Source organism: Manis pentadactyla, chromosome 4 (genome assembly GCF_030020395.1).
Source record: "Manis pentadactyla isolate mManPen7 chromosome 4, mManPen7.hap1, whole genome shotgun sequence".
NCBI classification, from domain to species: domain Eukaryota; kingdom Metazoa; phylum Chordata; class Mammalia; order Pholidota; family Manidae; genus Manis; species Manis pentadactyla.
Window position 1 is genome coordinate 23,443,211 of NC_080022.1, and position 12,823 is coordinate 23,456,033.

At 41.3% G+C, this 12,823-nt stretch overlaps 1 protein-coding gene across 1 annotated transcript in view; it reads right to left on the reverse strand.

The window, feature by feature from the left end:
- Positions 1-249: 249 nt before the first annotated feature.
- Positions 250-12,823, reverse strand: part of SNRNP40 (small nuclear ribonucleoprotein U5 subunit 40) — a 29,495-nt gene continuing 16,921 nt past the window's right edge. The window contains exons 6-10 of the mRNA XM_036885206.2: positions 11,169-11,289; positions 8,768-8,850; positions 7,733-7,794; positions 1,485-1,588; positions 250-763 (exon numbers count right to left, since the gene is read on the reverse strand). Coding sequence (XP_036741101.1) covers positions 714-763; positions 1,485-1,588; positions 7,733-7,794; positions 8,768-8,850; positions 11,169-11,289 — 420 coding nt within the window. The 3' untranslated portion in view covers positions 250-713. The remainder of the gene's footprint in view (positions 764-1,484; positions 1,589-7,732; positions 7,795-8,767; positions 8,851-11,168; positions 11,290-12,823) is intronic.

Here is a 12,823-nt window from a genome sequence, read left to right on the forward strand (position 1 = left end):
TACTCCACATATGAGTGAAATCATTTGGTACAGAAGAGAAGTATTTGTTACTGATAATTATTCTGTCATTTTCATGAAAGCAAGTAAGCCTAAAAGCTAAGAAAAGGGGAGGGGGAAGCCCCCAGAATAGCCCAGTAAACAGATCTTAGGAGTTTAAATAGACTTTATCCCATGGTCACATCATGCCCTGCTCAGATTTACACCCATCAAGCCTAAAAAAAGGACAGCAATAAATCCAATCCACATGGGTCTTATAAAAAGGCATCTATTTGGTTTTTAATACAAAACAACTCAGAGAAACACAAAGAAAATATCATATAAGCCAGTTATTGAATTAAAAAAAAATGATCCCCAACAAACAAATTTCAGTAACATTTCCTATCTTCAGCCTGCATTAGAAAACAGGACAATATAAACCGACCAATGTTTGTCCCTTATGAAGAAACCTTATTTTTTTTAAAAAAGGAGGAAAAACTCCCCAAACAGTCCCTGAAATCTGGCAGGTGGTTTTTAGAGGTCACTGCAAGCTTGCCTTAATCATCCTGGTGGAATGGGAAACAAGTGGTTGTTGGAATAGAGCCACCTCGGCCTGGTTTCTTGCTAGTAATGATCTTAATCTGAAGGTAGGATGCTGGCCTGGGCATCATTTGATGCTATGTATGCAGACTGAGGTCTCAAGATCAAGTAGCCTTGCAGTCTTCCATCCTGTATCTTCACTGAATCTCCCCCATATAGAGTCTCTTGTCACTGGATGCCGAGAGAACTGAGGGGAAAAGGACAGAGAAGATAACTGGAAATAACGAAGGCTCGAGGAGACTTGGTGTTCAAGGGCTCTTGTGTCAAGAGCCAATTTTGGTATAAAAGAACAAATGGAATTAGCTTAAATTCCCCTCCTTCTAAACACCATTCACAGGAAGCCTGGCTTCTCAGTCCAAGTCCTCTCAAAGCCACAGGGGTGAACTGTGCTGTGGGGAATAACATTATCAGGGCCTAAATCCTGATGTTCCTCATCAGTCAGCCCTAAGAAAAGGACTTTCTCAGTTATTCTAGAGGAGAATCATCTGTACCAGTCACAATGTAAATGTGCTTCTGCTTGTTACACTTAGCCTGCAAGAAAGTTACCTGTTCACCTTAAATTCAAGGCCCATTATTTAATTACCTAGCCAATAAAATGTAAGTCACAATTTATAACTGAATATTAAGAAAATCAATCTTTTATCCATATATATCAATGAAGCATAGACTTGAAGCAAGTAAATTCAGAAAAACTAGAAATAGACTAACCAATGTCCCTCTGAGCTTGAGAAGAAAATGGAACATTGCTCTTACCCTCACCACTTAGAATGATGGTGAGGCTGTCAATGATGTCCATAAAGACTGCTTGTATGGAAATTTGCATAACACGGATGCCCACCTCTGCATCTCAGGGCCCTTTTAGGAAGATCCCCACAGCTTCCCCTTCCCCATAGTCAAGACTGACTTACTGATGGGCTCGTCAGGGTGGAAAGCCACTTCATTGATGGAGCCAGCATGTCCAGGCAGCTTATACAAAATCCTCCTGCTTGTGGTATCCCACACATACACAAACCTGTAAAGTATCATGAAGAGCAAGGCTAAGGCCTCCTGGAGCAGAGGGGAGGGTAGAGGCATGGCTTTTTAAGGGAAATGGAAACAATTTATTCACGCCATACTGAACTGTTAGGAACTAGGAATACAGACTTTGAATTAAGGCATAGGCCCTGCCCAAGAAACAGGAATAGCTAAAAATATAAGCATTACTGGCATTTCTAAACACAAGCTTCTGAAATAAGAAAGAACATGAAGAAAGACAGTCTTTCCTACATATGCCACACAGAAATTGTCTTCAAAGAACATCAAATATAATTAGGCTATCATTAACCTCATATGTAGTCAGTAATGGCTTAAAGGTAACCCAACTTATGACAGGCTGGGAGCCTAGGTTGTAGATTCACCTGAATTTCTTAGTATTGTATTAAAATCAGAGCCCAGAAAAGGGATAGGATATAAACATATATAAACATAGACCAAATATACACTTGACTCAAATCTTGCACTGAATTCATAGGCAGAAAGAATACTGAATTCTAGCATGGGAAAGGACCAAAAGAAATCAACTAGTCTAAATTATTTTATAGATAAGAAAATTAAGGTACAGGGACTTTTCTAAGGTGACACAGTTCATCAGCAGCTCCTTGGCAGAACTACGATTAGACCTCTTAAGGTATTCCAGCATTCTCCTTTCCCTTCCCACCTTCAAACACCCTGTCTCCATCCTTTCCCTTCCAACCCCAAAGAAGTTCTTCTGACCTTCAACCTTGCTTGGGTCATTTTAAGCTGACAGGTAAAATAAGAAGATACTATCTTTGTATGACCATGCAAAAATAATCTGTAGGTAAATTTAAAGGGCTGGTGATTTTCAAGCATGTAAATTATAAAAATTATTTACATATTGGTTCTTTTCAGTTAACACCTAAAAGGGCACACTCACCAGTACTTGAGTGTAAAATGCCTAGTTCTCGTGCAACATTACACTTTTGGTTTAAAATGCAAATAAATCAGTCTCTCAATTACACTGTTTAGTTCTCAAAGGCAAGGTTCCACAGGAACTAAATAAGAGTTCTGAGCAAGATGGAAGAGAAACAGGAAACCCCATCTGTCTATAGAATCCTTGGCTCTGATGCTCATGTTCTCCCTACTGTCTTCTTTCTTGCTGTGCACAAATAGCTGTCCTCATTAACCCAGCAAAGGGCCATGTGGTATAGTGAAAAACTGTATGGACTCGAGTCAAAAAGACCTGGGTTCAAGTTTCAGTGAAACTATAGAACAGCTAGCTAAGAAACCTTAGATATTTACTTAACTTCTCTGCGCTTCTCTTCCCTTAGCTGTACTGTGCAGACAATAATGATCTCACAGTTTGGTTGAGAGAAATAATGAGATAATGTATGCAAAGTCTTGGCATACAGAATTAATAATAGCTATTGTTATGGATGGATACATTTGTAATCAAAGCAGAATTTCATGAAGTTAACAGACTACAGCACTCATAGCAGAGACAAGCCAGTTTTTCCTATAGTTATTGATAGGACTGTTGAAAGGTCTCAAGTTTAAACATGAGGAGATAGGTGACTTGGAAGTGGAGAAAGGAGACTTGCCAAATCCAGGCCACGCTGAAAAGCAGTGGATACATTTTCCAGGCACATAAAAGCCAACAGAACCCCAGATCTCCAAGGATTTACTTCAAGGCCTCACTCTCCATGGTGGCCAATTAGATGCTAAATTTACGGGGTTCCTTGTCCTTTCTTTACTTTGGCATGGCAGCATTAAGCAGGAACCAGGCTCCTCATGTAACAGAGCTGCATGCTGACTTGGGGCTAACTGGTGAGGTGGTCAGTGAAATTTGGCCAACCTCAACAGGTACACATGCAGGCTTTCCCCAGACCAGAGCCATGCTTCTACATTAAGATTTAAAGGGACAGCAGAGAGAAAAGGAGGAAGAGAGGATACTGAAAGGCAGAAACGGCTAATGTCAGAAACAAACTGCTCAGAAGAAAAGCTTAAGCAAGTAACATTTAAAAGCTTAATTACATAAAAAAGATACAATATCTCTGCTGAAAATGATGTAAAAAACAATGGGTCTTACTCTATCAGAATGCAAGATATCTTAGGTTATGGACTGTCTTGCCAATGGGTTTCAGCCCCAGGCAAGTTCACTATGGATTCAATGTGACCAAAGAAATGACAGTAGAACATTCTTGGGGTGAAAGGGTTATACCCAACTTTATTTCTACGGTGGCAGGTCAATCACTAAAATCCCATTCATTCAGAGCAAGTCTGCATGCAGCAAGCCAATCTCTGCCTCTGGGCCTCTCGGCCTGCACAGCCATCCTCTGGGCCTGTCGTCAGTGCTGCCACCACTCCAGCCTCTGCTCTCCGACAGCCTTGCAGCCCTGCCACCGTGTCGCGCCCAGAGCACTGGGTGGAGCTCTTTTTATAGAGTCAACAGCCATGTATTGCCCACAGGTGTGCAGTGAGCTAGTCAACCACAGCCAGGTGAGAATCCTGGCCACAGAAACTCTCATTTATCCACATGGACCCATTTCTTTTTTTAAATTGAATATGGTTGACATGGTATTATGTTAGTTTCAGGTGTACAACATAGTGGTTCAACAATTATATATACATTATGAAATGCTCACAATGCTAAGGGTGGTTACCATCAGTCACCAAAGTTATTACGGTATTATTGATTATATTACCTATGCTGTATTTTTCATCCCTGTGACTTACTTACTTTATAACTGTAAGTTTGTTCCTCTAAATCCCTTCACCTATTTCACCTATCCCCCACCCTCACTTCCTATGGCAATCACCATTTTATTCTGTGTTTATTATGAGTTTGTTTTTGTTTTCAGATTCCACATATGTGAGTGAAATCATATGGTATTTATCTTTCTCTGTCTTGACTTACTTCACTTAGTGTATATGGATAAAATGAGAGTTCCTGTGGCCAGGATTCTCACCTGGCCCTGGTTGACTAGCTCACTGCACACCTGTGGGCAATACACTGCTGTTGACTTAATATAAAGAGCTCCGCCCAGTGCTCTGCACGCAACAGGATGGCATGGCTGAAACCCATTGGCAAGCAATTGGCAAAAGTCGACAGGGTTCATTGTTGACTAAGGAAATAGACAGGCTGCCCTTAAAGGAGGGGTGCTTCAGCGGGCTGCCCCTCCCTGTGAATGGGAGAACAGTGGATTGTCCCCCAGTGGGTATGTGGTCTGAGTTGGCTTGTCTCCTAGAGGGCTGGGCCCCACCCCAGGACTGGCAGCAAGTGGAGGTGACAGCCGAGGCAGTGGGGTGGTTCTTGGTATAATAAGCAGATCCTTTGAGAAACAGAGTGCCTGTAAGGCAGGAGGGACTGTGGGTTGGCTGCTTCTCACAGTATTAAAAAAGTCTACACAGGAGACCCAAGAAATGGGCACAAGAATGTGAGCTGCAAACTTCTGTGGATTCCCTGAAGAAGGAAATGACATTGATGCGGGAGGAGGCAGCATGAGAGCGCCGGCAGCAAGGTGCCATTGGAGACGAGATGGCAGTGCTGCCAGGTGTTCCAAAGGAGGAAGAGGCCATAAGAGCAAGGGACGAGCTCCTGAGGGAAGCACAGGCGGAGGTGGTACGAGAACGTCAGCTGCGAAGCATTGAGCTGAAGGTAAGAGGGCTTCTGAAGACCGAGCTGGCACTGTTGCCAGGCACTGTAGCAGAAGAGGCACTCGGGGGAGTGGAGAGAAAGATGCCATCAGCCCCAGAAATGGAGGAGCTGGGGAAGGATGAAGGGGTGGGGCCGGAGGCACTGGTGCCTCCTGTATTGAAAGCATGCTCAGTGGTTGTAAAGAAAATAAAGACCCAGCAGCTGAAAGTTCCCCAAGGAGAGGAGCAGCCCCCTCCCCGGGTTGTGGGGCACTCTATGCTCCACCCCTATACTCAGGCTTAGGGGCGGATGGAATTGTTCTGTCGGGATCAGAGATGGGAAAGCTGTCTTCCCTGACAGTGCCACCCACCTTGAGGCAGCAATGACAAAGTGCGAGGTGACATGTACAGTAGCTGAAGCAATGAGAACCCAGAAAGAAATAAGACCTGTTACTCACAAGAAGGATTTAAGGGGCCCCATGAAGGTTATGAGGACCCAGATGTGGGTTGATTTAATACAGGCAGGAGTAGATGGAAGGAAATTAGATGGGAAGCCAAATAGGATCTTACTGGAGGTATGGCAACAGCTGAAACCAGAGCAGCAGTTCAACCATTAAGACCAAAGAGGCAGAGGTCAGAGACAGAGCCATGAGTCTGGCCTGTGTGTCTGCTAGTCTTTTTGCTGGAGAGGCTGGAGAACAATGTTCGAGCTTCCTTGCACAGGGACCATTGCAGAGGACTGAGGGCACATAGATTGAGAGGAGAGAATCCTGGAGGGGTGGAGTGTGGATAAAATGAGAGCTCCTGTGGCCAGGATTCTCACCTGGCCCTGGCTGACTAGCTCACTGCCCACCTGTGGGCACTACATGGCTGTTGACTTGATATAAAGAGCTCCACCTAGTGCTCTGCATGTGACACGGTGGCAGGGCTGAAACCCATTGGCAAGACAGCATAATACCCTCTGTTGGCTATGGACCTGTTTCTTTAGTAACTTGACAAATATAAGTCCCTTGGATTCCCTCTTCAAGGCAGCTTTCTAAACCACCAGGACTCAAACCATCAATGTGGCACTGTTTCACCCAGATCCTTTCGCCCTCCAGAGAATGAATACCTGAATAGTTGTCCATTTTTCCTGCATTAAACTTTCCAGGAAAAACAAGCAGACTCTGCAATCTTCAGGTATGTTCAGCATTATTCACAAGGAGAAAGGTATGTGACAGACCAAAGCGAGGCTTCTCTACAGCTGTGTGAGGGCCCCAAACAGAAGAAAACCCTGGGACGTGCTGAAAGCCCAAGCTAGCCCAGGAAAGGCTTCATGTTTACAGGATTGTGCCCCTGCCGAGAGGGCAGCAGGAAAATCGCTAAGGGAGGAGAACCATGGGGCTAAGCTAAAAAGGGCAAAGGCATCTGCGAAAGGAGTTAACCCCAGAGCTTACCATCAAAGGGCTTCATCACACCTAACATTCACATCTGTGGCCCAACAGCCTGGCACCTGGATGTTCCTGTTCACCCTGACTCTCTCCCAAGAACAGGTAGACATACTAAGTACAATTCTACCTGACAGAAGAACTCTCTTCCTTCTCTTTCTAATTAATCACCTAATGCCTGAGCCAGTTTAAGTTCACAGTTAAAGTCTCAGTCTCTTAATGCAGCTCAGGGCTGGACACACCCAGCCCGCATGCTGCCACACCGCTCATGTAGCAATCATGGCACTTTTCCCACTGAGCTCAGACCCAGCTCTGAGTCATCCTTAACACAGGCAGCCATTACCAATAGCTGAGCTGATATGCAGGGTCAAATCTGACATCACTGAGCTAAGCATTCATGTAATAATCACTATGTGCTTAGAATAGGTCAAGTACTACCTGGGGTTCAGAGATGACTGACTCATTCCCTCATCTGTGGAAGCAAATAATTTAGAGGGGGTGCCCCACTATGTTTGTCTTACTCTAAGATATAAAACACAATAATGCAGATTAGATGTGTAAAGTCTGACTACAACACAAGAGCAAAGACCAATCAGTTATGCCTGAGAGGTAAGGGATGGAGGGGCCAGGAAAAGTTTATAGACATAATATAGGAGCAATTACTAGAGAGATACAGGAGTTTGGATAATGCAGAAGAGGGAATATGACAGAGAAGACTGGAGGTACAGGGATATATGAATAGGGAAAGTTCCATGTGAGTGAGGCATTATGGTTACAGTGGGAGAGAACAGTATACAGTATGTATTTGAATGAACTGAAGCATGGCAGGAGAGTCTGAGTTTAATTTAGATGGTAAAGGGACTCCAACAGAATCAAAGAAACGTTTATCCTTCAGGTCTAAAATGTATCCAAAGGGGGTAGAAATAATGTCCTTGTTGGACATGATCTTGAAACCCTTCATACTGCACATGGCTTCACCTCTGAGTACAGCTATAACTCTATGTCTGCTCTAGCTCGTACCCACGCTTAATGTATTAAACATGAGAAGACACTTGCAGAGCTACATCATTCTTTACTTCATGCCCAGTAATCCTTACCTGTCGGCTGAGCCAGCTGCTATCTTGCTTCCATCAGGTGACCAAGAACATCTCAGAAGATTCTATAGTGATGAATAAGCAGGAATCCAATGAAATAGTAATGTACTAGACCTTTCTGTATTAAACTATAGAATCACTGAGAGGCTTTAAATTTCTTAAGTAGAGTTTTAATTATTCTCCCCAGAAATATGACCAGCAGTTAGCTTATATTCTGTGGGCCAAGACAGCATATTTTGTTATTTCATACCATATAAAAACCAGCTGTAGCAAATGCTTAACTTATTGGAAATCAGAGTGGACTTGGCAACAAAATTTTGTTCTGCCTAAATATGGAGGCTCCCTTTGCTCCATTTATCTTGATCCTCATTAAAAAATTTGTTTATCTTGAAGGAAAACAAAAACCAAATCCAACAAAAAACAAGATTTGATTTAAAAAGTGAAACTGAATGGGCTCTCAAAAGAAAAACATTAGTCTCATTAACAAATTATCTGAAGGAAAAGCTGCTTTTAAGAACTGACCCATAATTTTAGAGTTTAGAAAAAATTCAGAACTTGGGCCTGGTGCTTACTGAGAGGAGGGCTATATTCTCAGGGCTCTAACAGCTGGTCACTGGGAGGACGACAGAAGGCATCTGGGTAAAAGCCACACGGGTCTGGGTCCCATATGGAACACAGACCCAAGAGCTTCAAAGTTCCCAAGATACTTAAAGGATAGGAGTGTCTTGTTGCAGTCAGAAGTCATAAAAGCCCCATCACAATTTGTATATGTGATTGCCTTCCTCCCTATGCTTCTATTAGCTTTATTTACGGCAAGCAGAGTTCTGATGGAGAACAGTGTTACGGAAATAGCAGAGCTACTGCTCTCTATCCTTACCACCTTCCTTTTTTTAAAATGGAGATATAATTGACATATAACATTATTAATTTTAGGTATACAATATAATTTGATATATGTAAATATTGTGCCTTAGCATCATCTTAAATGTTTCTTTGAATCAAATGGACTATAAAATTCCTCTGCAGTGAAGAACTCACTTTTTCAAAGTTGTGCACATTTCCTTGAAATATCTTCACACACCTCTCTTTGGGAGCAAATGGCCGAACATCCCAGACCCGCACTGCAAATTCAAATAAACAAAGCAAAACAGCTATCAGCCAAAGGCCTCCTGAGAACTCAGCTGAAGTTAGTATCATGTCAATGGCAGCTACTGTTTCCTGGGTGGATGAAGTCCAACATGGTACATTGCTACTGGACCTGATAAGGTTTTTTTCTTTTTCTAACAGGAATGAAATGCATTCAAGTTCCACTGATAGGGACTAAGGGCACAGACGAGCTGAGGGAGTAGGAAGGGGAAACATCAAACCCATTGCTGGGGATTTGCAACAGAAAGTAGCTGGGTGTGACATTTTGCGAAATCAATAAAACATTTTGCAAATGATTCTTCTGCGAACCCAAATAGTCACATCTAGCATTCAATATACCATCTAAGTACCACTGACTACTGGGACAATGTATAAAAACCAAACTCAGGACCGATCTTTTCTAATTTTGATCACAGAGGCACCTGACAGTCGAAACTTGAACATGGTTAAATATATTGGAAGAGCACCAAGTACCAAGAGTTAGAAAAAGGAATTTTGATTCTAATTTGAATTCTGCTATATATAAGAGTAGTATCAGGTAAATTAGTGAGGTTCTTTCTGTTTGGTCTCCTCCATAAAATGAGAATACCACCTTTTTTTTTTTTTTTAAGTTAGACGATACATGTGAAAGGGCTTTAAAAGATTGGAGGCAATAAGAAAGAAACAAATCCTACCATTAGCAACATGGATGGAGCTAGAGGGTATCATGCTCAGTGAAATAAGTTAGGCAGAGAAAGACAAATACTGAATGATTTCCCTCATTTGTAGAGTGTAACAATGAAGCAAAACTGAACGAACTGAACAGCAGCAGACTCACAGACTCCAAGAAGGGACTAGAGGTTACGAAAGGGGAGGGGTAGGTGAGGGTGGGTGGGGAGGGAGGGAGAAGAGGATTGAGGGGTATTATGTTTAGTACACATGGTGTGGGGGGGATCATGGGGAAGACAGTGTAGCACAGAGAAGACAAGTAGTGACTCTGTGGCATCTTACTACACTGATGGACAGTGACTGCAATGGGGTATGGGGGTACTCAGTAAGGGGGAATATAGTAACCACATTGTTTTTCATGTGAAACCTTCATAAGAGCGTATATGATACCTTAATAATAAATAAAGTGATACACAATTTAAAAAAAAGATCGGAGGCAATAGACAAAAATAATTTATAAATTTTTTATGTAGCCATAACAAGAAATTCTTATTTTAATAACTATTTAGGGAATCTCATCTTTCCTTACTGTGCACAATGCTAGAATTAGTCAATAGTAAATCCACTGAAGTTGAGATAGAAACATCCTTGGCAAGCAGTGGCTACAGCTGTTGTTAAATAAAGCTAACCTATAGTGGAACCTGAATGATGTCATTTTATTTGAGTGTGAAAACAACCATAATCCTTGAAGTCAGGTAGGCATAAAAAGGTGAAGCTATGGACAAAAGTTTGCTATTGAGCTGAACATACAGTCGTAAGGTAAAGGATGTTCATTCACTTAATAATTATTTACTGAGCTACACTGAGTGCTTGCTAGGCAATGTTTTCTTTACAAAGTGTCAGTGAAACATTTTCTTCCTGACAAGTACATGAACTTGTATACCAGAGGGTCATTTCCAAACCTTCCCAATAGTAAACATATAATCCAACAAGTCAAGATCCTTTTTTGCTATAGTAAAGCCATCCTCTCACCCAAAAACTCAAGAACCAGCAAAGGAAGGGCAAGAGGGTGTGTAAATCCAGAATGCTGAGATGTTTTATGAAAACCTCTTGACACACCAATACGTTGGAGTGGGAGAGAAGATACATCGGCAGAAAGAGCACAACTGAGGAATCGACAGGATTATTGATCATCCAAGCCTGGTGCTCTGAGAACTGCCTTGGACGGATCTCCAGACAATCATGTTTCTCAATAAACGAATCACCAGGAGTTTCTTGTACCCTGCTTGGATCTAGCCTTAGATCCATAGCATACCAGAGCTGATATGGGACTTTAGAAGTAAAGTCCAGCCCTCTTATTTTATCAGTGTAGAAACTGATGCCCAGAGAGGAGAAATGCTATGTGCAAGGTTGCTAAGGGATTAGATGGCAGAACTAGGACTATCATCCTGGCTTCTTGCCCATAGTTTTAAAAGCTTTTGTTATTACAACGTGTTCTCCTAATTGCCCCAGTGGAAACCTGGGCAGCCATCCTTTACTCTTTCTTGGACCCTCATTTATCCCAGCACACATTCCTAGCACCCAACGCCCACTCTCTTTAGGGTCCACACTGGCTGGGCACTGGAGCTTTCCTTCCCAAAGTTACCTGTATTGTCCATTGCATTAGACAAGAGGTAAGAGCCTTCCGAACTTAAACTCAGGCCAGTCACAGAATCTGCATGGCCTCTCATGGCATAGGTCAGCTTGTTCTGGCGCAGATCCCAGACCTGCAAAAACAGAAAGGTGCTCCCAGCAGTCAAATTGAGGATATAACAAAGAAATAGAGTTATTGAGAAGTCACTTGCCTGGAGAAATTAGTAGCCCTTCTTAATCTGGCTCTGGGTCAAGTATTTTACCACAAAAATATAGGATTTCTGTGGGTGGGGGGAAAAAAAGATCAAAAGAAGAATTCTGTTTCTTGACATGTCAAAACAACATGAAATTCAAATTTCAGGGTTCATAAATAAAGTTTTGTTGTTACACAATTAAAAAAATACAGGATTTCTGTCAAAGAGGAAAAAACTTGTCTTTCTTAGACAGTAGTAAAAGTTACTATGTTTGACTAGAGAAATATAAATGAATGAATGTCAAATATTAAGATGAAGTTTAACAAAAGTAGAATTTGAGGTTATTTTCAAATCATAAAATGTATTAGGAATTAAACTAGCATTTAAAGTGCTTAAACTATCATGCTTAGCAGTTAAAAACAAACTATATAAAAACAAGTAAACATGTCATTTGAAAGTCTATGATTGCATGTAACATGTATGTAACAAGGTAATTTGCAAAAATACAGATGCTTAATAATCTTCATTTAATGTTATATGTATACACACAAATGCACACACATATGTATACATACACTAAGCATACTTATTAAAAGAAGTAGATTGTAGATTCAGTGTTGCCTGGGTAGGAAATGTAAAAGAAACAGTTCAGCTGAAAATAACCTAATGTCAGAGAGGGAAAATAAACGGTTTATTAAGTTATGGCTCGTAAACACATTGCAATACTATGAATTCTCATGCTAGAGAGAGTATCAGAGGAAGAGTAGGGATATAGGGTCAAACTGAACCAGTCTTTTCATCTTAAGAGTTGTGTATTATCAGGCCACTAACCCCCTGAGTCTGCTTCTGGTCTGTAAGATGGGGATACATTTACTCCTTAGGGCTACTGTGAGGATTACAAACAGAATCCTTAGCATATGCCTGGTACACAGCAGGCCCTCAATAACTGCTATTATTAAGCAACTTTGCTAAAAATAACTGTGAAGATCGAATTTAAAATGTTTATATAATAAGCTATTAAGGAAATAAAGAAAATACAAAACAGTATTCATATTTACAGACTGCAACTATGTAAAAAACATATTAAAGCCAATAAAAATGGTCTGGAATGTCATGGAAAAAACAGCAATTTTGTTAAGGTCATTAGTATTATACAAAATTTCCTCTAAATTCAATTAAATATTGCTATAGTTCTTATAAATGAAAATAATTTACTGTCCCTTTAAGCAAGGCACTTTACTCATCTAGAAATGAGTTCGGTGTTGTATGTCAAAGCAATAGATAAGGCAGACAACTCTACTTTCCCTGTCAATAACTCATTCATGTGTGGAACCCAACACACTTTATATACAATCATATCTGTCAGAATGTTTGCTGCCTCAATAATTAGGAAAGCTTGAAGTGGTGGACATTTTTGTTCAGGTTATTGTTCCTCCTCTTAAGAGAAGGCATTGTTGAAATCTTAAGCTTTTCA